At 43.5% G+C, this 27,963-nt stretch overlaps 1 protein-coding gene across 2 annotated transcripts in view; it reads left to right on the forward strand.

Moving 5' to 3' along the window:
• Positions 1 to 27,963, forward strand: part of jag2b (jagged canonical Notch ligand 2b) — a 104,004-nt gene that overhangs the window by 34,767 nt on the left and 41,274 nt on the right. Inside the window, exons 3-12 of one of the 2 annotated variants that reach the window (XM_041864812.2) lie at positions 4,188 to 4,242; positions 9,050 to 9,307; positions 13,075 to 13,135; positions 16,374 to 16,504; positions 20,028 to 20,147; positions 20,465 to 20,578; positions 22,123 to 22,236; positions 24,486 to 24,599; positions 26,460 to 26,506; positions 26,861 to 27,034. In XM_041864812.2, coding sequence (XP_041720746.1) covers positions 4,188 to 4,242; positions 9,050 to 9,307; positions 13,075 to 13,135; positions 16,374 to 16,504; positions 20,028 to 20,147; positions 20,465 to 20,578; positions 22,123 to 22,236; positions 24,486 to 24,599; positions 26,460 to 26,506; positions 26,861 to 27,034 — 1,188 coding nt within the window. The remainder of the gene's footprint in view (positions 1 to 4,187; positions 4,243 to 9,049; positions 9,308 to 13,074; positions 13,136 to 16,373; positions 16,505 to 20,027; positions 20,148 to 20,464; positions 20,579 to 22,122; positions 22,237 to 24,485; positions 24,600 to 26,459; positions 26,507 to 26,860; positions 27,035 to 27,963) is intronic. The other variant, XM_041864813.2, reaches the window with a different exon arrangement.

A 27,963-nucleotide genomic window follows, 5' to 3' on the forward strand; every position in this document is an offset into this window, starting at 1 on the left:
CAGTGTGCCCTGCTGGCCAGCTAGATTTTTACCCCAGCAGTGGTCATGTTATGACGCTGTGTTTGCGGTCGGTTATTGTAAGCTGTTGCGTCAGCTGTAGAGACCGCTTGTGACGTTTTGTTACATCACATTGGCAATGGTGGAGGGTAGTAGGACTAACGACGTGGGTTGAATGTAGTGGTTGCAAAGTGTTATTGGCCCGGTCCAGACAGCAACAACCCTTAGCCCCTAGAGGCACGTATAGATTTGAAACCATTGCGTAGGTGTAAGTAATATGAAAATGTCAAATTTGCCTACCAGAGGACAAAGTGGATCTACAACTATATTGGTTGTTATCCAATCTTTCTATTAAATGCCTATAGGGGGAGTAGTCTGGATGAGTTGTTCCGTTTCACTTCACGATTTCATTCCCAGAGGGGGGGTGGGAGGGAGGAAAAGGGACGTGTCTGAGTCTGACCCTGTTTCTGCTCCCCATCACCTGACTGATGGTACAGTATCCTCAGTTAATCATGGTATATCCTACACTGAGTGTATAAAACATTAGGAACTGTGTAACATTGTGGTCCTCTGTAGCTCAGCTGGTAGAGCACGGCGCTTGTAACGCCAAGGTAGTGGGTTCGATCCCCGGGACCACCCATACACAAAAAAAAAATGTATGCACGCATGACTGTAAGTCGCTTTGGATAAAAGCGTCTGCTAAATGGCTTATTATTATTATTATAATATTATTATTATTATATTAGGAACACCTGCTCTTTCTATGACAGACTGACCAGGTCAATCCAGGTGAAAGCTATGAGCACGTATTGATGTCACTTGTTAAATCCACTTCAATCAGTGTAGATGAAGAGGAGGAGACAGGTTAAAGAAGGATTTTTAAGCCTTGGTATGGTAGTAGGTGCAAGGTGCACCGGTTTGAGTGTGTCAAGAACTGCAACGCTGCTGGGTTTTTCACATTCAACAGTTTGCCGTGTGTATCAAGAATGGTCCACCACCCAAAGGACATCCAGCCAACTTGACACAACTGTGGGAAGCATTGGAGTCAATATGGGCCAGCATCCCTGTGGAACGCTTTCGACAACTTGTAGAGTCCATGCCCAAATTGAGGAAAAAAAACCCAGAAAATCACATTGTAGGATTTTTAATGAATTTATTTGCAAATTATGGTGGAAAATAAGTATTTGGTCACCTACAAACAAGCAAGATTTCTGGCTCTCACAGACCTGTAACAACTTCTTTAAGAGGCTCCTCTGTCCTCCACTCGTTACCTGTATTAATGGCACCTGTTTGAACTTGTTATCAGTATAAAATACACCTGTCCACAACCTCAAACAGTCACACTCCAAACTCCACTATGGCCAAGACCAAAGAGCTGTCAAAGGACACCAGAAACAAAATTGTAGACCTGCACCAGGCTGGGAAGACTGAATCTGCAATAGGTGTGGTCCTCTGTAGCTCAGCTGATAGAGCACGGCGCTTGTAACGCCAGGGTAGTGGGTTCAATCCCCGGGACCACCCATACACAAAAAAAAAATGTATGCACGCATGACTTGTAAGTCGCTTTGGATAAAAGCGTCTGCTAAATGGCATATTATTATTATTATTATTATTATTATTATTATTATTATTATGTAAGCAGCTTGGTTTGAAGAAATCAACTGTGGGAGCAATTATTAGGATATGGAAGACATACAAGACCACTGATAATCTCTCTCGATCTGGGGCTCCACGCAAGATCTCACCCCGTGGGGTCAAAATGATCACAAGAACGGTGAGCAAAAATTCCAGAACCACACGGGGGGACCTAGTGAATGACCTGCAGAGAGCTGGGACCAAAGTAACAAAGCCTACCATCAGTAACACACTACGCCGCCAGGGACTCAAATCCTGCAGTGTCAGACGTGTCCCCCTGCTTAAGCCAGTACATGTCCAGGCCCGTCTGAAGTTTGCTAGAGTGCATTTGGATGATCCAGAAGAGGATTGGGAGAATGTCATATGGTCAGATGAAACCAAAATAGAACTTTTTGGTAAAAACTCAACTCGTCGTGTTTGGAGGACAAAGAATGCTGAGTTGCATCCAAAGAACACTATACCTACTGTGAAGCATGGGGGTGGAAACATCATGCTTTGGGGATGTTTTCCTGCAAAGGGACCAGGACGACTGATCCGTGTAAAGGAAAGAATGAATGGGGCCATGTATCGTGAGATTTTGAGTGAAAACCTCCTTCCATCAGCAAGGGCATTGAAGATGAAACGTGGCTGGGTCTTTCAGCATGACAATGATCCCAAACACACCGCCCGGGCAACGAAGGAGTGGCTTCTTAAGAAGCATTTCAAGGTCCTGGAGTGGCCTAGCCAGTCTCCAGATCTCAACCCCATAGAAAATCTTTGGAGGGAGTTGAAAGTCCGTGTTGCCCAGCGACAGCCCCAAAACATCACTGCTCTAGAGGAGATCTGCATGGAGGAATGGGCCAAAATACCAGCAACAGTGTGTGAAAACCTTGTGAAGACTTACAGAAAACGTTTGACCTGTGTCATTGCCAACAAAGGGTATATAACAAAGTATTGAGAAACTTTTGTTATTGACCAAATACTTATTTTCCACCATAATTTGCAAATACATTTTTCCTCAATTTGTCTGTCATAGTTGACGTGTACATATGATGAAAATTACAGGCCTCTCTCATCTTTTTAAGTGGGAGAACTTGCACAATTGGTGGCTGACTAAATACTTTTTTCCCCCACTGTAAATGCCTTAATCGGCGCATGTGCTAGCACCAGCCGAGCGAGCCTCCCTCTTTAGCGCGAGTTAAGTGAGTTCAGAACAACTGACAGTATGTGAAAACTACCTAAGCATACAAACTTTTTATGTCCGAAATCAATCAAATATGCTTAGCAAAAATAACATGGTCGCTGTGGAAGAACGTTTATTTTGATTGCCGGTTTTCTTCATTTATCGGAGTGCCATCAGGTAGCCTGATTTCAGATGTGTCCATGTAAACAGGATTAATAGAGAAATCCTTCTTCTTGAAAAGCATATACATTTTAATCAAACTATTATATTAATCTGACTGACTATCCACAATAATCGCATTGTGTGCATGTAACCGCACTCACTGTTTTTAAAGTCACCATTGGCCTCATGGTGAAATCCCTGACCGGTTTCCTTTCTCTCCGGCAACTGTGTTAGGAAAGACGCCTGTATCTTTGTACTGACTGGGTGTATTGATTCACCATACAAAGTGTAATTAACTTCACCATATTCATATTCAAAGGGGTATTCAATGTCTGCTTTTTAAAAAATTTACCCATCTACCAATAGGTGCCCTTTTGTGAGGCATTGGATAACCTCCCTGGTCTTTGGTTGAAATCCTATTTGAAATGAACTGCTTGACTGAGGGACCTTACATATAATTGTATGTGTGGGGTACAGAGATGAGGTAGTCATGAAAAAAATCATGTAAAACACTATTATTGCACGGAGTGAGTCCATGCAACTTATGTGACATTTTTACTCCTGAACTTATTTAGGCTTGCCATAACAATGGGGTTGAATACTTATTGACAAAATATGTAAGCTTTTCATATTTTAATTTTTTGCAAACTTTTCCAAAAACATAATTACAATTTGACATTATGGGGTATTTTCTGAAGGCACTGTATATTATACCTACAACCCAATGTTATGTTTTAAATCTTTAAACATCTTTAATTAGGGTCAAAGTTTGAACAATAGATTTTTTTTTTTTATTACTCTTAGTTAACTACATAAAACCATGTGATTAACTATTTATTTGTGTAATAATTTGACAGCCCTATTTTCAACGCACACACATTGTGCATAGGCCATGTGGCTCCCATGGCTCTCTTTTTTTCAGGCAAAGTTCACCTGTGGCGCATTCCTAGTCGAGGGGTAACACTCTTTGGCAGAATGCACACGTTAGAGCCCCGATGGTCATGAGTTCAATCCCTGCCTTCGCCTTTCCAGCATTCTCTCTTTGTAACTTCTATCCCCCATCCATTTCAATAATGTCTCAATAAAGCTCGAAATGTGCATAGATATAATGTATCAATAAAGTTCGAAATGTGCACGGAAGGTGGAATTACACTGATAATGCCTTTTGTAAATTGTTCTTTATTTGTTGTTTCCAGAGAATATGACTGACTCTCTCCATCTCTCTGTCTAGCGGGCGTACACCCTCATCGTAGAGGCCTGGGACTGGGACAACTCCACCCGCAACAGTGAGTACAAGAATGCATACACCCACTCGCCCTGTCTTTCCTTGCCATTACAATGGTTACAGCTGTTGTGCAATTTTTGGAGACACTTTATTGACACTGCAGCGCTTCTGTAGCTAGCAGAATAGAATTGGAGCATTTGCTAACTAAGTGTAAACGGTTTTAGCTGGCTAGCTAATCATCTTGGCTAACTTTGGGAAGTGAAACAATTCACTTATTTACTGATGATTAGCCATTGGAAATCTCTTTGCCATTTTGGAGACTGCTAGTTTAATGCTAGCAAAGTGTCTCCAGTAATGTTTGTCACAATTTGTAACGTCTCCACTTTCCAATCGTATAATGGTCCCACCTGACCAAAGGGAACATCAGAGGGTAGCTAGGTGGCCATTGTTTTAGTTCCTTGGAGTTTAGATTAATGGAAGTGATGCAATTTTAGATTAAATGTACTGCTCCTCTGTAGGGAGATAAGGGGTTTAGGTGTGTAGCAGTGGGTTGCTCAGATATCTGGAAATGTCCTGGCTTGCCTCGACCAAAACACCTGGAGTGCCATGGGCTCGACAGTAAAAAATGTAAATTTCTTCAAACAGTTTTTTAGCCTAATAAATCCTCAATGGAGTTATATTAAAAAATATATAATAATTGAGCAAAGTGTTCAAGGCTGGAGTGAGTGTGTGTGCGTGCAACTACATGTGTTTGCATGCTCGCCCCACTTTTGCCACATGGGCATGTCCTTTTTTGATAGGATTGGGGTCCCTACCACAAATCCGGTGATCGTAGAACATTTTGGTGTCGGATACTCTGTCAACCCCCTCGCACAGACCGGTCTGCTCCTACCTTGACAGAACATAGACATTAAGTCCTAGCTCTGCATAACAATCTATAGGCCAATTGGTGGAAATGTCTAGAGAAAACCCTGTATGGATCTTTGCTCCGAGGGTCTGCCACTGCTCGCTCCGTGCGCCACCTTTCGGCAGCTGTATCCTGTTTTCTCTCTGGGCTGTCCTCTGGGTGTGCTCCCATCTCCCCTTTTTGCCGCTTGAGGAAGTGTTGGGAGGAAGGCGCAGCACTGATAGAGGAATGTAGCGTATGTGAGAAGAGGTGGTGGTGGACGCTAGTGTCTGTGCGTGTGGCCCTTTGACTGTCCTACTGAACAAACTACTAACTGCACAGACTACTGAATGCATTGATTGTGTATCCTGGTGAACGCTGCATGTACTATAACTGCTGCACTTTGCATTGACCTTTCACGTTTAGGCGGCGGTCAGAAAGGGATTGTATAAATCTGTAAAAAAAAAATGGATGATCCAATAGCTTTTCAGTGGCTCGTATGTTGACGGAAGACAATGAGGACGGAGAGCATCCACACTTATTACGCAACTTGTTACTTTTGATGGACTAATGTAAATGTGTACATGCTTTTCATCCGTTTTTCATCAGTGTATGTCTGGCCACGGCCTGATGCGTCATTCACATTAACCATAAGTACTCCGTTACGTTGCGCCGGATGTCAATCATTTGAATGGGGACCGTCCATAGTGTGTAATCGCAATGCCCCCTTGCGGTTGAAGGCTCCGTTTCGAGACGGATACTCTGCGTCTTCAGTCCGGCCAGAGTCCATCGATTAACAGGAAGTTACCAAACCACAGAAGATGAAAATATGTGGTTTATGGGATAGCTAGCAACTTGTAAACAATTACCCATTCCTATAAGTGAGTACTGTTTTATGTTAAAAAGAATAAACATTTAAGCCAATTATACTTTCTGTTGTGTCCCCTTTTAGTTTGTGATTGTAATGGCGTTTGTTTTTGATGATTATTAGGTGGAGGTCGCTAGCTACAGTAAAGCCTAGCTTTTAGCTAGCTAGCTGCTCTGTAAGATGGCTTGACTTGCTAGAACGTTATAGAAACAAGTTGAGGAAAAAGTAACTAAACAAAATATTTTATCAACTGAAACGATATGTTTCTCCTGTCTTGAATGGAAATGTTATATTTAGCAATCTCCCATATTAAATGCGATCTCTGACAAGAGACTCCATCTTGTCTTGCGTTGTGAAACAACGAGATTGAGTGAAGTTGACATACGGCGTAATGAAATGCGTCACGATGCAAACGGGGCATTAGTCCTAGTTTACTTGTTGAAATTAAATGAGTGTGGCTGTAAGCCATTAAGGCAGACTTAGCTGACTGGGTGGCTAGCTACTGGCTAATTAGCTCTGCAGCTGCAGCGCTAGCCCTTTAGCCCCATGCTGATGTCACCATGCTCTAATGGCTGCCAAACTGCAAAGTACTGTGGCATCCACATGAACTCAGCAGCAGCTCTCTCTATCGGTCTGTATGAGTTTGAGTTGATTTGATTTATTTTATTATTATAGTTTCATGCATATTCAGGATGCACAGCCCACATGGGCTTATAAGACACATTGCTATAGCAAAATTAAATAATCATATATGTCAATCTATTCATCTACACTACATGGACAAATGAATATGGACACCCCTTCAAATTAGTGGATTCGGCTATTTCAGCCACACCCGTTGCTGACCGGTGTATAAAATCGTGCACACAGCCATGCAATCTCCATAGACAAACATTGGCAGTAGAATGGCCCGTACTGAAGAGCTCAGTGACTTTCAACGTGGCACCTTCATAAGATGCCACCTTTCCAACAAGTCAGTTTGTCAAATTTCTGCCCTGCTAGAGTTGCCCCGGTCAACTGTAAGTGGTGTTATTGTGAAGTGGAAACCCGGGGGGGGTGGGAGAGAATTTGTTTACATCCCTGTTAGTGAACATTTCTCCTTTGCCAAGATAATCCATCCACCTGACAGGTGTGGGATATCAAGAAGCTGATTAAACGGCATGATCATTACACAGGTGCACCTTGTGCTGGGGACAATAAAAGGCCACTCTAAAAGGTGCAGTTTTGTCACACAACACAATGCCCCAGATGTTTCAAGTTTTGAGGGAGAGCATGCAATTGGCATGCTGTCTGCAGGAATGTCCACCAGAGTTGTTGCCAGAGAATTGAATGTTAATTTCTCTACCATAAGCTGCCTCCGATATAATTTTAGGGAATTTGGCAGTACGTGCAACCGGCCTCACAACCGCAGACCACGTGTATGACGTCGTGTGGACGAGCGGTTTGCTGATGTCAATGTGAAGAGTGCCCCATGGTGGCGGTGGGGTTATGCTATGGGCAGGCATAAGCTACGGACAACAAACACACTTGCATTTCATCAATGACAATTTGAATGCACAGAGATACGGTGACGAGATCCTGAGGCCCATTGTCGTGCCATCACCTCATATTTCAGCATGATAATGCATGGCCCCATGTCGCAAGGATCTGTACACAATTCCTGGAAGCCGAAAATGTCCCAGTTCTTCCATGGCCTGCATACTCACCAGACATGTCACCAATTGAGCATGTTTGGGATGCTCTAGATCGAGGTGTACGACAGCATATTCCAGGTCCAGCCAATATCCAGCAACTTCGCATGCACGCACACATGGCAGTGGAAAAACAATTGAGAAAACAAAACAAAAGTTATTGACTTTCAAGTAGTATGTATGTGACAACCAGAGAGGCACAGTAAGATTTAGCATTTGTGTGTGTTGACTCACCAGCATTATGTCCTCCAGTGGGGCCCCCGGGGACCTCAGGAAAGGGCCTGAAAGGCTGTTTGCGTTGTTGTGTTTATCAAGCAGGATGTGCTGCGGACGACTCAGTGTTTAGACACTGAACAGCGCGGCCCGGGGGGGCCATTGTTCTCTATCTGGAAGCACTGGGGGTTATTTCTGTTATTGTTGCTTAATTCGTCCGACGTTGTCAGAGGAAGGTGTGTGTGTGTGTGTGTGTTTGCGCTCATGAGATTGGGATGTGTGTTGCAAGGGAGGGGGGGCAGTCCGGCGCATTGGGGCAGAGGAAATTGCAGGCCCCGTATTTCCTCTGCGTTTGTCATCTCCGATCCCACTGTGATAAAGATTGCCTTCTTTGTCGGAGCTGGCAGAGCAGAAAAATGTAATAGTTATTGTGAGCGTAGCGCGCTGTTGGCTAGCAGCTATCCAACCCCCCCCACCGCCTCCCTCCTGATAGACGGCAATGCCCTTTTGGATGCAAAGAGCGTAGCGTTATTAGCATACACCACTGAGGATAAGAAAACGGGCCGTTTTGCTGTAGATTGAGATGGGTACTTAAAATTCAGGTGGTCATTTGCCGATTGGACCACCATATAATATATTTGTGAGCATCTCCCTCACACCACAGATAGATTTTTATCTACTCTTTGTGTTGGTTGTATCTGTATGAACTATTGAGATAATAGTTCAGACTGCTGAGTTGGATGTGGCCGGTCTTCCCAGGTTCATCGGGGCAAGTTGTGTGTCTAGTGAAAGTTGGTTTCCTTTCTTTGGGTGTTCCTTCATTATCACTGATTGAATCGTTGGAAGCAATAAACTAGAATCCAATTTACCAACAGTGGAAAGGAATCCATTTTAGCATTGATGCGCAGTCCTGGTGTATTCTGGCAACCGTCAATGACAATGCCCTAGGTCAAGGGTCACCTTTTGGGTCGACGGCCACATCGGGACTTTGAAATTCAATGAAGGGCCGCACAGTTATTTTTTGGGACCGATTTTTTTGTTTTGTTTGTCAAAATCAATTTGCAGGCTAGAAAAATGATAGTTATTTGAAAATGTTATACCCTTGCAAAAGCCATTCTCTGTTGACAATTCCATTGACCCTCAGGACCATTTCAAAACTTTTTTATCTTCATAACCTGAAACTTTCGTTTTAATCTTCCTTTTTTGGCAGATGACGAGGAGCTGCTGATCGAGCGGAGCATCCACACAAGCATGATCAACCCTGGTGACCACTGGCAGACCATCCAGCACGATGGGCCCGTGGCGCGCCTCGAGTACCGCATCCGTCTGAAGTGCAATGAGAACTACTATGGCAGCAAGTGCAACAAGCAGTGCCGGCCACGCGACGACTACTTCGGTCACTACCGCTGCGAGCAGTCGGGCAACCGCGTGTGCCTGGAGGGCTGGATGGGCGAAGACTGCCGAACGGGTGAGTTGGTGATCTTGGCACGTTAGCATGTGATCCCAATTCAGCAGATGGGGGGGGGGAATTCCATAATTCCATAATTCCATCAGGTGGCAATGGTATATGGGTACTGGGCATGCTAGCAAGCTCCGAGTGCTATAGGTCTGGCCTATTATTAAATGTGGCCTTTATTAAAAGCCACTCTATGGCCTCCACTGCTTGATAAATGTACATGGCTCGCTCCCCTGCTTTTATAGTCCATTGGTAATCCACCTTGATGTGCTGAATACATGCTTCCAATACAATGTAGTCGGTTTAAAGCTGCTATATGTAACATTTTAGCGATACGTTCAATTCCAATTGTTTTTGTGTATGACTTAGAAAAACACAATGGCTTTGCATTAGTTTCTTTCCTGATCATACTCTTGAAAGAAGTGATTTCAGAGACTTGCACTATTGTTATATTGTTTTCAACCTCTGAGGACCTATTTTCTTGTATACGCTGAAGCTGGCTAGCTAGGCCACTCTGACAGTAAAGAAACATAATGTCCATCAGGGCCATGCATAGACCTTTGCCCCGACTTTCATTATTCACAACTCGAAATTCATAACGTTCCAACTGCCTCTGTAGCCAAAATGTCAACATTTATAGGCCTATTTATTTTCTGCAACAACAACACTCACTCATCACACATTGTAAGCAAGCTAGTGCCGGTGACTCCTAGGCCTAGAGACGACGAGAGTTGATTGAAATCGGGAAAAGAGTGGCTATCAGCTGATCAGAGCGAATGATGTAGATATGCTAGTTAGCTATGCTTTCAAAACAAACTCCTTCTTTACTTGATTTGAGTTTGTTCTGCTGCTGGTATGTCTCTTACTGACAAGCAGTCGAATTGCCCCATTCTTTGTCCCTAACAGTGTGACAGATCCAACTCAAAAGTAGCCTCCTACCAGTATTCAAGTCTCTGTACGCCTATGTAGATATTCCGTTTCCAGCTACAATAGCAAGTAGCTACAATTTACAACGTTAACAATGTCTACACTGTATTTCTGATCAATTTGATGTTATTTTAATGGACAAAAAAATTGCTTTTCTTTCGAAAACGTGGACATTTCTAAGTGACCCCAAACGTTTGAATGGTTTTGTGTGTGTACATACATACATACATACATACATACATACATACATACATACATACATACATACATACATACATACATACATACATACATACATACATACAGTGGGGGGAAAAAAGTATTTAGTCAGCCACCAATTGTGCAAGTTCTCCCACTTAAAAAGATGAGAGGCCTGTAATTTTCATCATAGATACACGTCAACTATGACAGACACATTGAGGATTTTTTTTCTCCAGAAAATCACATTGTAGGATTTTTTATGAAATTATTTGCTAATTATGGTGGAAAATAAGTATTTGGTCACCTACAAACAAGCAAGATTTCTGGCTCTCACAGACCTGTAACTTCTTCTTTAAGAGGCTCCTCTGTCCTCCACTCGTTACCTGTATTAATGGCACCTGTTTGAACTTGTTATCCGTATAAAAGACACCTGTCCACAACCTCAAACAGTCACACTCCAAACTCCACTATGGCCAAGACCAAAGAGCTGTCAAAGGACACCAGAAACAAAATTGTAGACCTGCACCAGGCTGGGAAGACTGAATCTGCAATAGGTAAGCAGCTTGGTTTGAAGAAATCAACTGTGGGAGCAATTATTAGGATAGGGAAGACATACAAGACCACTGATAATCTCCCTCGATCTGGGGCTCCACGCAAGATCTCACCCCGTGGGGTCAAAATGATCACAAGAACGGTGAGCAAAAATCCCAGAACCACACGGGGGGACCTAGTGAATGACCTGCAGAGAGCTGGGACCAAAGTAACAAAGCCTACCATCAGTAACACACTACGCCGCCAGGGACTCAAATCCTGCAGTGCCAGACGTGTCCCCCTGCTTAAGCCAGTACATGTCCAGGCCCGTCTGAAGTTTGCTAGAGTGCATTTGGATGATCCAGAAGAGGATTGGGAGAATGTCATATGGTCAGATGAAACCAAAATATAACTTTTTGGTAAAAACTCAACTCGTCGTGTTTGGAGGACAAAGAATGCTGAGTTGCATCCAAAGAACACTATTCCTACTGTGAAGCATGGGGGTGGAAACATCATGCTTTGGGGCTGTTTTTCTGCAAAGGGACCAGGATGACTGATCCGTGTAAAGGAAAGAATGAATGGGGCCATGTATCGTGAGATTTTGAGTGAAAACCTCCTTCCATCAGCAAGGGCATTGAAGATGAAACGTGGCTGGGTCTTTCAGCATGACAATGATCCCAAATACACCGCCCGGGCAATGGAGTGGCTTCGTAAGAAGCATTTCAAGGTCCTGGAGTGGCCTAGCCAGTCTCCAGATCTCAACCCCATAGAAAATCTTTGGAGGGAGTTGAAAGTCCGTGTTGCCCAGCGACAGCCCCAAAACATCACTGCTCTAGAGGAGATCTGCATGGAGGAATGGGCCAAAATACCAGCAACAGTGTGTGAAAACCTTGTGAAGACTTACAGAAAACGTTTGACCTGTGTCATTGCCAACAAAGGGTATATAACAAAGTATTGAGAAACTTTTGTTATTGACCAAATACTTATTTTCCACCATAATTTGCAAATAAATTCATTAAAATCCTACAATGTGATTTTCTGGATTTTTTTTCCTCATTTTGTCTGTCATAGTTGACGTGTACCTATGATGAAAATTACAGGCCTCTCTCAAGTGGGAGAACTTGCACAATTGGTGGCTGACTAAATACTTTTTTCCCCCCACTGTATATATATATAGTTTGCTCCCCCGGCTGCATTCCAGTCCCCGTGGGCACGCAGCTCGACAATCTCCCAAATTAAGGTTTTTGATCATACCTAGGGTATAACAACACAATGCAATAATGCATTTTATATTTTTTTTCTAGTGAGTAAAGAATTCTAGTCTAGGCTGTAAACTGCAGTGAATATGCCATTTCAATAACCGCTAAAAGCCCTGCGTTTTTAAATACATGTTTCATTCCGAAATAATAATCTTTCCTAGGCCTTATTTTAGGCAACCGTTTGGATCAGTAATGGGTCTCTTCTCGACAGTTTACAAGGTCCAGAAAGCCACATTAGCAGGCCAGTAGGTGTGTATTTCATCAGGATGTATCGACGTTAACAGATAGACCTACCATCGGAGAATACAGCCTTCTGTTGCGCTGTTTGTCGTGGATCGTCATTCTCCGAAGTCGTCCTATAAAGAATTGCTCTGAAAGTGATCCAAACGATACCTCTCATTATTCACTCTTTGTAATTATCACTGTAGTGTGAACGCTCCTGTTCACTTGAATTAGAACTAATTAAACATTTGTATTGTTATATTTACCGTCCTTGGTGTGGACTGCCCTTTAGAATGGGCCAGCTGCAGTGTAAAAGAGAGGTAGGGGGGAGTTGGTGGTAGTATGGGGGAGATGGTGGGGCTCACTAAATCACCCGATTTTGACCTTAGTAGTCAAGGGGTTAGAGGAGGGTGGAGAAGAGAGGGGATGTTTTCTTTGGGGGTCCACTTTGTGTTGCACATGTTTGAGTGAAAGCAAATAAAAGAGCCCCCTACTCCTCCATATGCCCTTCCCTCTCTTACTCTCTTTCCTCCTCTTTCTGGCTCTTTCTCTTAATACTTTCTCTTCTCGTTCACCCTCTTTTACTTTATCTCCCGCTCCTCTTCCACCCTCTCTACTCCCTCCCCCTCTCTCTCACAGCGATCTGCAAGCAAGGCTGCAACCTGTTACATGGAGGCTGCTCAGTCCCGGGGGAATGCAAGTAAGATCCTTTTAACATCTCTCCCTATCACAACTAATTTGAGCTAAGCGATACAAAGTAATATTGTTTTATGACCAAGGTGTTCTGCCTACGATGTAACTTAGAAATATGATATCAATATTTGTGGTTGAGCTTAACTATTAGAATGGAGTCATGAGTGCATTGAGACATGGTCCGTGTCAAATTTTCTTCACAATACAACAGGCTCGTTCTCTTCAGGACAACTCAGGGTATAACTCCATGTCATTTTGTAACTGTACATCAAACATAGTGATCATAAATGTTGACGCTGTATATGAGTTTTATGATATGGAAATGTGAAGTGCACATTTGGACTGGTGTTTTGCTTGCTTGTATGACATCAAAGCTGTATTTATTAGAATCCTCAACGTCTCATCTTTCAAAATGCATAGAGTCCTCGTAATTTACAGCATTTCCCCCTCTCAGACAACAAAACATTTGCAAAAGTTTCCCAAATAGCGGTAGGAATGGGGGCAACTTCTTCAGAACGACTGTCAGTCAAAACCCGTACAGAGCTGTGATGCATAGACCGTGAGCTCTGACGTCATGTATAGCATGTTACTGAACAGCCACTGCGTTCCAATTTAGGAGCTTATCAGTGTCCAAATCTGCCCATTTCAACCCGTATAAGGGTACGCGTGTAAAGGGCTACGGAAATGGAGAGCCTGATATATATGGTTCCCTGTGAAGGGAGGATATGACACAACAGGAAATGACACAATATCCTGTCAATCACCTAAACTTCCCGCCTTCCCCCGCCTTCCCAATTCCCCCAACCAACCCCCAGTCTTACAGGATGGACTGACTGGCTTCCCTGCCGTCATCAGGAAGGGAGCACTGGTACGAGCCAGACTATTGCTAACAGACCACTCAGAATGTGCCGGGGTTGAGTGAGCGGCAACCTCACTTCCTCGCTCCGTAACAACGAATCCAAAGGAAAGGCCTCTTCCTAACTCGATCCAAAGTAATTTTTTGTTGAGGCACCTCCCAGCGGGCCCGGACAGTACAGGCAAAAGAAACGTGACAGGGGAATGTGAGGTCTTGAGCTGCTGCGGTTCACTGTGTGGGTGGGTACACGGGCTGTTATATTGGTCGTAGCAATAGACTTGCCCTGACACATAATTTTTTTTTTTTTATCAATACAGTAATATGAGATCTGTATGTAAAATACACAGGATACAAATATTACATTCCAGCTAAACAATGGATATATATCGTTTTGTGACAACCCATTTTAATACACATGTAAAAACTGATAATAGTCATATTTTACAGACACATAAAGGTACCCATAAGCATTCATTTCTGAAGAAAAAACACAAATGTAAAAAATTTCTATATAATGTTTTGGAAATACTATGTGATACTACTAGTAAACGCGTATCCTGGCAACCCCATGGGCCGAGTGTACACTTAAGTTTAAATATACACACAATCGCCCTTGGGCAGCCTCATAGGCACACAGAGTTTGGAAAGCTCTCTGGGGGGGGGGGATTGGACTGGAGCTGTTTTTGTTGTATAGGCTGGAGACATTAACAGTTTCTGTCTTGCTCTTTGGGGTCTAGTACTGTAAAGCACATTTTATAATATAGAAATACATTTGAATTTGATTCTTGATTTGTTTTTACATAGAACAAATTCACATCTCTTTGTGGCTATATATTGCTGCATAAGGTATCTTTAGTTTGAGTATAAGTGGAGAATGGGCCTAAATGTCTGAACCCTTTGAGTTTGAAATACCTAGCTTCAATCTTACTTTTATTTATACTCCTACCATGACAACAATGGACGAAGGGGAAACATTTGACTGGCCTCCGATCAAATTAACTGACTTCAACCATGCAAAAGATCGAACTAATGTTTTGCTTCAACGTTAGCCTGAGGCATTTTACCCGTTAGCGTAGCATTAGCCTTACAACAAGGGGACCTCCCTCTAGTGCAGGGTTGTCAAACATATGGCCCGCAAGCCCATTCAATCTGTCCCACAGGGAAAAACGATCTTAAGCGACATTGAAATGACCGAAACTGTGTAGAAATGATAATGGACCTACATTGTTAGTCTTTTCACTCAGTCCAGCTTGCTAACAGTCATTAAAATGAAAGCTAAAGACAATTTTTGGCAGTGAGAAAATATTATACAGTTTAAGTGCAGCACTCTGGACCTTGGTGAAGACCGAATGCGGCCCACGGGGCGAAACGAGTTTGGCAACTCTGCTCTAGTGGTTAGCATAAATATTCGCACAGCTGCAATTAATGTGCTTGTGTTGGCGCTACTGCTAACAGGACTCCTCAAGCCACTCCTATACGGTGGAGCAGCATGGTAAGTATGCGTCAATTCCCCCTAGTTAGCATGGCTAGTAGTAGAAATTCTGTGCTTGTGTTAGCGTTACTGCTAACAGGACTCTTCTCAAGACTCTTCTACAGTGGAGGCGCAGCATGCTAGGTATGCGGCTAGCAGAGTTATGGAGACCTTGCCTGTGAGAGGAGCAGCAGCTGGACGTGCTGGTGCTGCAGGAGAGCGAGGCTCAAAATAGCCCCAGCCGCTTCGAAACTGACAAGACAGCTGGGCTGACTGACGGCTCTGGATCGGAAAACCACTGGCCTTGGAATAGCAGGGTGCTGCTGTGTGAAACGATGATTGGTGTGCACACACACTGATGCTTTGACTCGCCACACACACCGCGTACCGCCACAACAGCCTAGGAACCCCTCCACTCACACACATACCCCCCCCCATGGTATGGGCACCCCATGGAAGTATTCTTAACCTCTAGTGCCCTGGAATGTCTGCTTCTGCTAAGATTAGTTGGCACAAGGCCTTGAGAGGTTCACTGTCTGTTGGATTCATTAGAATTACTTGCTCAGGCTTATGATGGTGCTCTTTCGTCCAATCCCAACTAAGCCCCTATCCCCTATTGCTCTTAGCAATATGTCTACAATTCCACCTTGCCTATTAGAAGGAAAAGGTGAGCTTGTTCATACAATGCTTTACACCTATTCAATCCTATCAGATCCACACAAGTGCGGTCAAAAGGGTTCAAGGGTTGGTTTGTGATTGACAGTAGCCTGACTTTTTCCACAGAAGAAAATGTACTGAAACACTGACTACCTGGACTTGTCTCATGAGAAACGCTCATTCTGTTAAAACACATTTTCCATTGCATGCCTTAATGAACATGACGCGTGTGTTGATGGCGCTTGCCCTTGATGTCCACAGGTGCAACTATGGCTGGCAGGGCCAGTTCTGTGACGAGTGTGTCCCCTACCCAGGCTGTGTTCATGGGACCTGTGTCAACCCCTGGCAATGTAGCTGTGAGCGCAACTGGGGAGGCCTGCTCTGTGACAAAGGTAAGGCATAGGCGCACATACAAACACGCGCACATACACACAATGGCTTGTATTTTAAGTGAAATCAAGTCAAATACTGTACATTTTAAAAGGGATGTTTCCACCCAGGTAGATGCCAATCTTTCACAGTGATTTGGGATTGAGGTCTGACGACAATACCTGATGCATGTAACAGAAAAGTGGTGTGGAATAAGGACTGAGCATGACCAATTTTAGATGTAATTTATGAAAACTTTAAACTGTATGCGCATATTAAACTGTCTGTGTGTGAGTATATACGCACGCGCACACACTACATTACCAAAAGTATGTGGACACCGGCTCGTCGAACATCTCATTCCAAAATCATGGGCATTAATATGGAGTTGGTCCCCCCTTTGCTGCTATAACAGCTTCCATTCTTCTGGGAAGGCTTTCCACTAGATGTTTGAACATTGCTGCCATGACCAGAACATGCCTACTAGTGCCAGCGAAGCAAAACTATTGCACCGTGACAAATAGCATTACTGCCTCTTACGACAAGCATGTTTTCTGCTTGTTGTGGCGTCAGCATTGCCGGCTGCTGTGGAGACTAACCTTATCCCCTTAGTGACTGATCCTGGACCTGTTTATGTTGCTTTATTTCCTATACATAATGCATGAATTAAAGTACAAAACGGCCTGATTTCCCAAATGCATCTTAAGGCTAAGTTTATCGTGAGAACCTTTTGTAGGAGCATTGTTTCTCAAAACCATTTACTATAGTTGCACTTGAAATTGCTTGTTATTTACCGACTGCCTCAGAACAGCTCAGTCCGTCATTAGATGCATTTTTCCCTACCGCTTCATTTTATACACAGAAAATCTCAGCTAAACATAGAATCAAGATGTTTATCTGTCTACTTGACTACAAGTCTATAGTTGCCAATGTCGTTGCAATTGTTATAAACAAGCGAAGGATAAAAAGATGCTTCAAAGGAAAACCGAGATGACGGCATTAAAAGATAAATAGCCTACAGTATAGGCTACACATGCCTATATAATTAAATAATATTGAAATCAATTTCATGTTCATTCAATTGAACATGAAATTGATTCAATTTCATGATATGTAACAACATGTGCGCAATGTGCCAAATATTGATTTAGTATGTTATTATAGGGTAAGCATTAGAGTAAGCCACCTCAATATTTGCAACCATAGGTGATGATATATTTCTAGGAGCTAACCCATCGTCCGTATTGTGGAATTGGAATGTTAAGGTAAGAATTTCATGTAGAAAGCTAATCTGAGAGCAGCATTACCTTTCTTTCGATCCTATCTGTATCGACACTGCCTTAACCACGCACTTAGCGAACGTTCTGTCTGCGTTTTGGGGAACGCATGTTACATCTTTGGCCGTTGTGGGGAAAAATCCATCGTTAAAACAATCGTAAGCCTAAATTCCATCGCTATCGGGACACCGAGCACAAAGCCTGACTATTTTTATGAAGTTGCCTCATAGACAATGATCTAAGATCAGTTTTGCCTTTTTACCCCTTGTAATACTTAAGCTTAAGAGTTGGCGAGGGGAAACTAATCCTAGAGGAAACCTCTAACCAGAGCAAACAATCAGGCCCTACTAATGAGTGGTGGAGATGGATACTGGTGACTACTGCAAAGGGACGTCCATCTAGCTCAGGGTTCTTCAATCCTGGTCCTGGAGGGCCGAAACACTTCTGTTTTTTATTTCTACCTGGTAGTTAATTGCACTCACCTGGTTTTCCCAGGTCTGAATTAGCCCCTGATTAGAAGGAGAGGATGAAAAACAGAGGTGTTTCGGCCCTCCAGGACCAGGATTGAAGAACCCTGATCTAGCTGTTAGCATAGTTATATAAACACATAACATGGCTACTACATAGTAATAGTAGTAATGCTGCATTTTTGTTAGCGTGGTGTTAGCGTTACTGCTAAAAGGATACTGGTGTTGGGCCCTTATTTGAGTTGATACTGATGGTTACAGCAGAGGACATCCCTCTAGCTGTTAGCATAAACAACTAGCACATAGTAGTAATTCTACATTTGTGTTAATCTCTCCACTTACTTCACTCCGTTGTTATACGTGTGTGCGCTTGGGGGGAGTCCGTTTATTTTAATTTTTTTACGCATACCTTTTGGTAATATGATACCTTGCCGGTCCATGCATTCCTAGCCTCCCAAATGGCAACATTCACAAGGGAGTGTTGTCTTCCCATTTTGTGGTAAAGGCAAAGAAGACTGACTTTGAAAACATCACTACTCTAAGCTAATTTGAAAGAAAACCAACTGCATATTTAAATAATAGCTAAATGTAATGAAAGTTTAGGTTTGTTTTACATTACCTTGTTTTTTGCCTGCCAGTAGGCTACTCTGCTAGCAGCTTGCTAGCTAGCTGGCTAAAATCAGCAAGCAAGCTAGCCGTTTAGCGTCCCACATTTCCCCTATGTGAAATAATCAGATTTATAAGTAATATTCCCTGGCAAATATTTTTATACTTGCCAGTGTTTCCTACCACATTATCTCAGTTTGATATGCTGCTTGAATATATTAGCTCCCTTATCAGATAAATAGAATGTCATAATTTTTCCTCAGAGAAAAAAAGTACATGGCTGCAGCTTTTTACCATTTCAAAACAGCCTAGAATCATGTACTTTTTACTTCTAAACAAAATACCTTTTGGGGGGATTTTAAGGCTACAATGTTTGGTGTATAGTTTGAACAGTCGCTGAGATTATATTTGGTTATCAATGCAAAATAGACCGCTTATTTGATGCGAAGCCTATAGGCAGGACTACGTACTACAAGGACACACCCATTTTGTGACGAAAAATGACATTCACATACTTCATTACACTCTGAATCATTGTGTACAGTCTGTCGAGCTTCTTAGGGTGACGTTAGCATAGTGATAGTGTCACCGCTAACAGGATACTGGTGTCAAGCCCTTATTGTAGTGGCCATAGGGACACCCAATCCTCCCTCTGCCCTCCGTCACTGAGTGCTTTCTAGGATGAGAGGAAGCCCAGAGGTCCCTAGTGGGGTCTGATCCCTCTTTATTTATTCACAAGTCCTTTAGGGGGAAAAACAGAACAGCCTCATGGCTCGATACATAGTACTACGGAAGTGTACGGTGTTGGCTGACATTGGTTGCGTCCCAAATGGCACCCTACTCCCTTTATAGTGCACCCCTTTTGCGCTATTTGGGACGCACCCAGTGTATGCTTTCCAAATCTAAATTCCCCTAGCCTGTAGACAAATACTTTTTTGTAGAACTGAACAGTATTTAAATATGCGCTGTATTGGCTATATGGGAATACTTTAGCTCCATCTTTCCTTCAGATAGGCTTACACCTTTCCAGTCATTTCAGATCTACACAAAGTGGGTGGTAGGGGCTGGAATTGTGTATGCTGACTATGCCCAGGATGACTGCACAACTGCTAGCATGTAGAGAACCAGAATGATAGGGATGTGGGTTTGATTTGGCGTTCATAATCTGTGTGTATTTCATGTGTGTGCATGCCCAGATCTGAACTACTGTGGCAGATACCAGCCGTGCGTGAACGGCGGCACATGCATGAACACGGAGCCGGATGAGTATCGCTGTGCCTGTCCCGACGGCTACTCTGGCAAGACCTGCGAGATAGGTGAGACACAGAATTCAAGCTACTACTCAAAAAGGCTAAAAGGCCCAGCTACTCCCTGCCCCCTTCACCTAGTTCCTAGCTGGCTACCTCCTTGTTTTTCACAAATACTTTGGATGGGCTTAAAGGCCCGTTCCATGTTGACCCCCCTGCCCTCTTCCCCTAGCTCCTAGCTACCACTTCTGTTTTCACAGGTTCTCCAGGTGACCTTAAAGGACCTGTTCCATTTTGACCCCTTGAGGACTTTTCCCAGATGTTGACCTGCTCGTTTGTATAGTGATGTGTTTGTGTATCTGCACGTGTGTGTGTGTGTTCTACAGCTGAGCACGCCTGTGTGTCCAACCCGTGTGCCAACAGCGGCACGTGCCATGAGGTCCCGTCTGGCTTCGAGTGCCACTGCCCGCCGGGATGGGAGGGGCCCACCTGCGCCAACGGTGAGAAGAACACCCCTTCTTTCTGTTTATTCATCGCCCTCCATATCTGTAACTCATCCCTGCAGTAGCGTCTGTCTGTCTGTCTGTGTGTGTGTGTGTGTGCGTGCATGCATGTTTCTGTGAGGGGCCCCGGCTTCATAGGGGCCAGGATTAGACACCCCACTGACACCCATCAGGCAGAAGACTCACCCGGAGGAGGGGGGGATTTGCATAATCTGCCCTCCCTTTGAACCAGGCTGCATTGGTGGCACTGGGAATGTGTCTTTGCCCACTTCTTATCCATCTCTCATCGTTGTGGGATTCTCCATAGAACACATCTCTCTCTCTCCACCCCCGTTACTGACACACACACAGGCACTCACGCCCCCCCCATGCTTTCCCTAGCCCTCGAAGGTGTGTGTGGCTGTCTGGCCTAAAGCCTTGCACTGGTGATGGAGTGTGACTATACGATTGCAGAAGTGCTGTGTGTTTGCTTGTGTGTTTTTCATTATGCCCGTATCAGAAGTGCAAGGATAGGGCTTTAATGGCAGCTAATCACGTTACGCTACCATGACAGGCTTCTTCTCTCTCGGTCTCTTTTGCTTTCTCTCTCTGTGCTCTTTTGCTTTCTCTATCGCTCTTGCTTTATTTTTCTTTTGTGTTCTCTCTTTCTCTCTTGCTTTCTCTCCCTCTCCTCCATCGCTGACTCTACCTCTAACCATCTCATTCATGTCTCTCTTTCTCTCTCGCCTTCATAACTTGGACTCCCCCCTTTAACCATCTTATTCCTCGCTCTCACTCCCTACCTCTTTCTCAGTGACTGCGTAAGACTCTTAGAATGTGGTGCTGCTATAACAGCTATTGATGCTTTCTCTGGCAACAAGCTCCTGAAAATAGGCTTTGGGGTCACTTTAAAATAATTAAACGCAGTTAGCCAATGCCTCTGCACTAGCGAGCTCAGGTACGCGTTAACAAGATGCCGAAGGTGAATTGTAGCGAAGGGTAGCGTTTTGATATTTGGGTATACTATCCTGGTTGGACGTTTACTGGAATCAGGACGGAATTAGCAGGACACCCTGTAATCTTCCCAACAGATTTTTGGTAAACCTGGTAATTTTGAGAAAATTACCGGAACTTTGCAACCTTTATCCTTTATATAGGGGAGGTGATTATCTAATAATAATGTCATACATGCCTCTTAGCAGACACTTTCATCCAAAGCGACTAACAGTACATTGAGTGCCTGCATTTTTACTATGTGATCGCTGCAGGAATTGAACCCACAACCTTGTCCTTGCTAGCACTCTGTTCTAACCATCTGAGCCACACAGGACCATTGTGTTTATAGAAATTATTTGTTACTGGATACTTTGATAGGAGATAACTCTCTGAGTGATGTAACAAACTAGAGGTTCTATTCAATCGAAATTGGTCACCACATTATTTCATATTAAACACTGTATTGTAAAATGTTGAACACTGACTTAGTATAGTATGCCATATGTGTGGTCATGTGTTTGTGCTGTTGTTTATTTAATTTTATGTGTGTTTTTGGTTTTACTCAGACATGGACGAATGTGCTTCCAGTCCATGTGCCCAAGGTGGGACATGCATCGATCTGGAGAACGGCTTTGAGTGTGTGTGCCCCCCACAGTGGGGTGGGAAGACCTGCCAGATTGGTAAGACCCCCGGATCACACACCCCACCCAAATCAACAGACTGCATGAGTGTCTCAGTGGTGCATCCAATCATGTTACGATCGTAGCTGACTCTACAATGATTTTAGAACAATCCATTAAAATAGGGCTGACCCCATTTAGTCAACTGGTTGATTGTTTGGTGATTTATAGGATATTTATTTTTATCAGGCTATTTTCTACCTGCATGCTGCAATGTTTTTATTTGCTGGTTTTATGTAGGCTATATTTACATAGTTGACAATAGAAGTTACTTTTAGAATTTTGATTAACCACATTATAGTGATTGAGATACGAAGACTTTATTATAAATTAAATGAAACTGTTCCACGAAAATGTGCATATGAAAATCATAACTGGTACGCAGATTGGTAGAAATGGTAAGATAAATTGGCACTCCAAGTAGAAATGGTGTAGCCTATTATCTACCGGCAACTTCAGGAACTTAATGGCTAAATCTGCGAAGGCCAGCAGCAGCTGGGTCCGGAACAGGTTTTCTTTCTTCTGGTTAGGCGATCTTGATCTCTGGCTCGCTCTTTAGTTATTTGTGTGTCTTCATTATTTAATCACAGTGTGCTTAAAGCATCAGCCAAGCTCAGTAGCCTACATATAGTTTATTTTATTAAAACACATAGGGTATGTCTATATAGGAGAAAATACAAGTTTAAACATTTCGACCATTCTTTGGATTTGTTAAACTAGCTACTTCCGCCAACCGCTAATATTAGCGTTTGGGTGAACTATCCCTTTAAGTACACCCATTCATCGATCAATGGAGAGTCCACTCGCATGACTATTACCAATGGTTACTTCCATAGCCCCAGGAAGTAGGGGTGTTTTTAGTGCACTGGGAATTTACTAGTCCTGTATTAGTGGACCGATATAGCACGGGTTATTTGTTTTATTTTTTCACAAAAGTAGTGCACTGGGCCTTACTTATTCTCAGCCCCCCTACTGTCTGCAACACGATCCTAGTGCCTTCAGAGTACAGCGATGTACACCGGAAACTGCTTGGCAACCGCTACCCATATCATGAGTGCTGTTGTCTGTGACCAGAGTCCCGCGTCACATTTTTTATCTTTGTTTATTTACGTTTGTTTATTTATCCACTCATACCTGATGAGAGGAAGCAGAGTGTGGTGTGCCAGGAAGCGGATTATGACCTGGAAACAAGCTCGGGGAGGGGAGGGAACCCAAAACCCAGCCCGCAGTCTCCCCTTACGGAGCTGGAACCGTAACCTGGTCTCCCCTTACTACCTGAGCGTTGGATGTTCGGGTTTCGTACAGGTGTGCGAGCGGACTGGCCATGCTCCCCGGGGACGGCCCCCCCCCTCCTGAATATTTAATATGCAGCAAGGCTTTATTTTTTTGGAGGGGGGGGGGGGGTTTAAAAATATTAGTGTCTCAGTTGTCATCTGCTTTTTTTGAAGGGATAGGCCCAAACAAGTTAGATGGGTGGATGGATGGAGGGAGTTGAGAGAGGACGGGTGGAGGAGAAGGAAGGGGGAGGTTGGGGACTGTGACTCTATAATGGTGTCTGCGGGATAGGCCCAAACAAATGGAAAAGAGGGAGTTGAGAGAGGATGGATGGAGATGGAAGGGGGAGGTTGTGGACTGCGACTCTATGCCACTCATTTAGATAATTTAATAGGTTCAAGCAATATGGGAATTACTTCAACTTGACGTCCTGGGTAGAGTTCCTGCCATATTTGCCTTTCAGATCTACAGGAGCGCGTAGGAGGGGGGACTAGGGGTTGATTTAGGATTCAGGGATAGAGTGGAACCTCTTCTTCTTGTTGGACTGAAATGGCTGACTGGACAATGCTAAGTGTATTGCTCCCACCAATAGTATAGGCTTATACATCAGGATCAGAACATTGACACCTGTGAATAGAATAATACACCTTTTAGAAAAAAAATCCCTCCAGTTTCCAATAATGAGGGGAGCTTTACACAATCCTTTGTATTGTAAAGGGGTTTGGTACCGTGCTTTACTGTAATTCGTTATAAGTGGAAGAGACTGACAAGAAGACTCATTCTTGGACTCCTTTGTGCCGATGTGTTGGTGGTGGGGCTTCAATGTGCCTTTTCACCTCTTTCTTCCCCCTCTCTCTCTCCCACTCATCTTTCTCTCACCTCTCTCTATCCCTCTTACCTCTCTCTTTCCTTTCTTCCTCCCTTTACCTGTTGACTCTGACTCCCTCCCCCCTTTCTATGTCCTGACTCCACAGATGCGAATGAGTGTGTGGGGAAACCGTGTGTAAACGCTTACTCTTGCAAAAACCTAATTGGCGGATATCACTGCGACTGCTTTCAAGGATGGTCCGGACAAAACTGTGACATCAGTCAGTATTCGTCTCCCCCTTATTGTCATCACCGTCTCTCTCGCTCTCTCTCTCGTTATTTTCACTCTTGCTGCTGATCTTACCGCTGTGGCTTTGGGCCACGTCTCGTTGGCACGTTCTAGCACTGTCACCTCCGGCCGAGGCTTTGTCACTTTCTAAAGTGGCCACTGTCTCCCTAGCTGTCTCTGCAAAACTCACCAACTTTGCCTCTGTGGTTTTTATTGCATGAAGGGTATAGATTCTTGTCAACTGCATACAGTGCCTTCAGAAAGTATTCATAACCCTTGACTTATTCCACATTTTGTGTTACAGCCAAAATTTATTAACTATATAAAAAAGACCCATCTATACACTACCCCATAATGACAAAGTGAAAATATGTTTTTAGAAATGTTTGCAAATGTTTTGAAAATGAAAATACATAAATATCTAATTTACATAAGTATTCACACCACTGAGTCAATACTTTGTAGAAGCACCTTTGGCAGCGATTACAGCTGTGAGTCTTTCTGGGTAAGTCTCTAAAAGGTGCTGAATGGTCAATCCGATGTCTACAGTGGCCGTACAGCATTTACTACTATACGACCTGTTCAGAAGTCAGGGCATTTATACTTCTTGCGCGTCGCAGAGCTGTTGTGAAAGAAGTTGTCAAGGAAGTGAGTTTGTGTTTATACTAGACCTCCCGCGCAATCATGTCAATGCGGAGCTATACGGAGCCCTCCACATTGTAAAAAAAATTGCCCGATGCGGTACGGAGCTCAATTTTCCCTCTGCGTGCCTCCGGAGGCTCCGTAATTGTGTCACACCATCCGACCACATTTTCGGATCAAGCATAAATTGTCTTTAAGAGTTTTTCACACCTGGATTGTGCAAAATTTTCAGGTCTTGCCATAGATTTTAAAGTAGATTTAAGCAACTCCATGGTAGATTTTCCTGCTGAAAGGTAAATTCATCTCCCAGTGTATGGTGGAAAGCAGACTGAACCAGGTTTTCCTCTTGGATTTTGCCTGTGATTAGCTCCATTCAGTTTCTTTTTTTATATTGAAAAACTTGATTACAAGCATACCCATAACATGATGCAGCCACCACTATGCTTGAAAATATGGAGAGTGGTACTCCGTAATGTGTTGTATTGGATTCATGACAAAAAGTGTATTACTTTGGCCTCATGGTGAAATCCCTGTGGTGTCCTTCCTCTCCGGCAACTGAGTTAGGAAGGACGCCTGTATCTTTCCAGTGACTGGGTGTATCGATACATCATCCAAAGTGTAATTAATAACTTCACCATGCTCAAAGGGGTAATCAATTTCTGCTTTTATTCCATCTACCAATAGGTGCCCTTCTTTGCAAGGCATTGGAAAACCTCCCTGGTCTTTGTGGTTGAATCTGTGTTTGAAATTCACTGCTCAACTGAGGGACCTTACAGATAATTGTATGCGTGTTGTACAGAGATGAGGGAGTGATTCAAAAATCATGTTAAACACTATTGCACACAGTCCATGCAACTTATGTGACTTGTTTTATTTTTACTTCTGAAGTTAAAAAAATGAAAAGTATAATTCCACTTTGACGTTATGGGGTATTGTGTGTAGGCCAGGGACAAACATCTAAATTGAATCCATTTTAAATTCTGGCTTTCACAAAATGTGGAAAACATTTAAAGGGTTGTGAATACTTTCTGAAGGCACTGTATGTTTGCTTTGTTCATAATTGAAGAATAACCATGGACTAACTTTCCATCTTCGATTCATTAACAAAAACACCTGCCTTGATTGCACATTAAAATGGTGGATCTGTTTTTATGCTATAGTTATTTAAAAACCCTTCTGTGTGTAACCATCTTTCTCTCACCTACCTCAGATGTCAAGGGCTGCCACGGCCAATGTCAGAATGGAGCAACGTGTAAGGTAGGTGCCCTTCTCTGTGGCCTCATGACTCAATGCCACACAGAAAATAAATTAATAATGTAATTCTTTTTTTATCTGCTCATCCATTTCTGTAAATGTTCATGTAAAATTTGCAACTCTGAACTATATGTATGACATGACCAAATCGAGATTTAAGAAGGCTCTTAGACTGAAACCTAGAGGACATGCTCACCTATGGATAACTGGATATCTATCACATACTGTCAAGTTCTTTCTCTTGTATTCAACTTGCCCTTTGACCTGTTAGCAGGTCAAACCCTGTCCTATAGGATTCTCATGTGTTAGATCTGTCATTTATATCTATCTTTTCCCACCATCTTGCTCTCTCTTCAGGAAGGTCCCAGGGGGTATTTCTGTCAGTGCCCGTCAGGCTTTGTGGGCACGCACTGCGAGATCCAGCGGAACAGGTGTGCCAGTGGGCCCTGCCAGAACGGCGGGCGCTGCCACAGCATTTTGGATGGCTTTGTGTGCGAGTGCCCGACCAAGTTCTCCGGGGAACTGTGTGAGGTGAGCCTTGGGTTCAAAGGCTGAAGTCTTGGGACCAGTTTACTCTAAAGTGTTGGTCCTTTGGTGACACACACAGAGCAAATTGAAATCTGACCCTCCAATTAGAGACTGATATATATCTCACAAAAGTGAGTACACCCCTCACATTTTTGTAAATATTTGAGTATATCTTTTCATGTGACAACACTGAAGAAATGACACTTTGCTACAATGTAAAGTAGTGAGTGTACAGCTTGTATAACAGTGTACATTTGCTGTCCCCTCAAAATAACTCAACACACAGCCGTTAATTGGGCCCAATTAGCCATTTTCCCTCCCCGGTGTCATGTGACTCGTTAGTGTTACAAGGTCTCAGGTGTGAATGGGGAGCAGGTGTGTTAAATTTGGTGTCATCGCTCTCACACTCCCTCATACTGGTGACTGGAAGTTCAACATGGCACCTCATGGCAAAAAACTCTCTGAGGATCTGAAAAAAAGAATTGGTGCTCTCCATAAAGATGGCCTGGGCTATAAGAAGATTGCCAAGACCCTGAAACTGAGCTGCAGCACGGTGGCCAAGACCATACAGCAGTTTAACAGGACAGGTTCCACTCAGAACAGGCCTCGCCATGGTCGACCAAAGAAGTTGAGTGCACGTGCTCAGCGTCATATCCAGAGGTTGTCTTTGGGAAATAGACGTATGAGTGCTGCCAGCATTGCTGCAGAGGTTGAAGGGGTGGGGGGTCAGCCTGTCAGTGCTCAGACCATACGCCGCACACTGCATCAAATTGGTCTACATGGCTGTCGTCCCAGAAGGAAGCCTCTTCTCTTCTAGATGATGCACAAGAAAGCCCGCAAACAGTTTGCTGAAGACAAGCAGACTAAGGACATGGATTACTGGAACCATGTCCTGTGGTCTGATGAGACCAAGATAAACTTATTTGGTTCAG

The sequence above is a fragment of the Coregonus clupeaformis genome, chromosome 36 (assembly GCF_020615455.1).
Source record: "Coregonus clupeaformis isolate EN_2021a chromosome 36, ASM2061545v1, whole genome shotgun sequence".
In the NCBI taxonomy this organism is placed as follows: domain Eukaryota; kingdom Metazoa; phylum Chordata; class Actinopteri; order Salmoniformes; family Salmonidae; genus Coregonus; species Coregonus clupeaformis.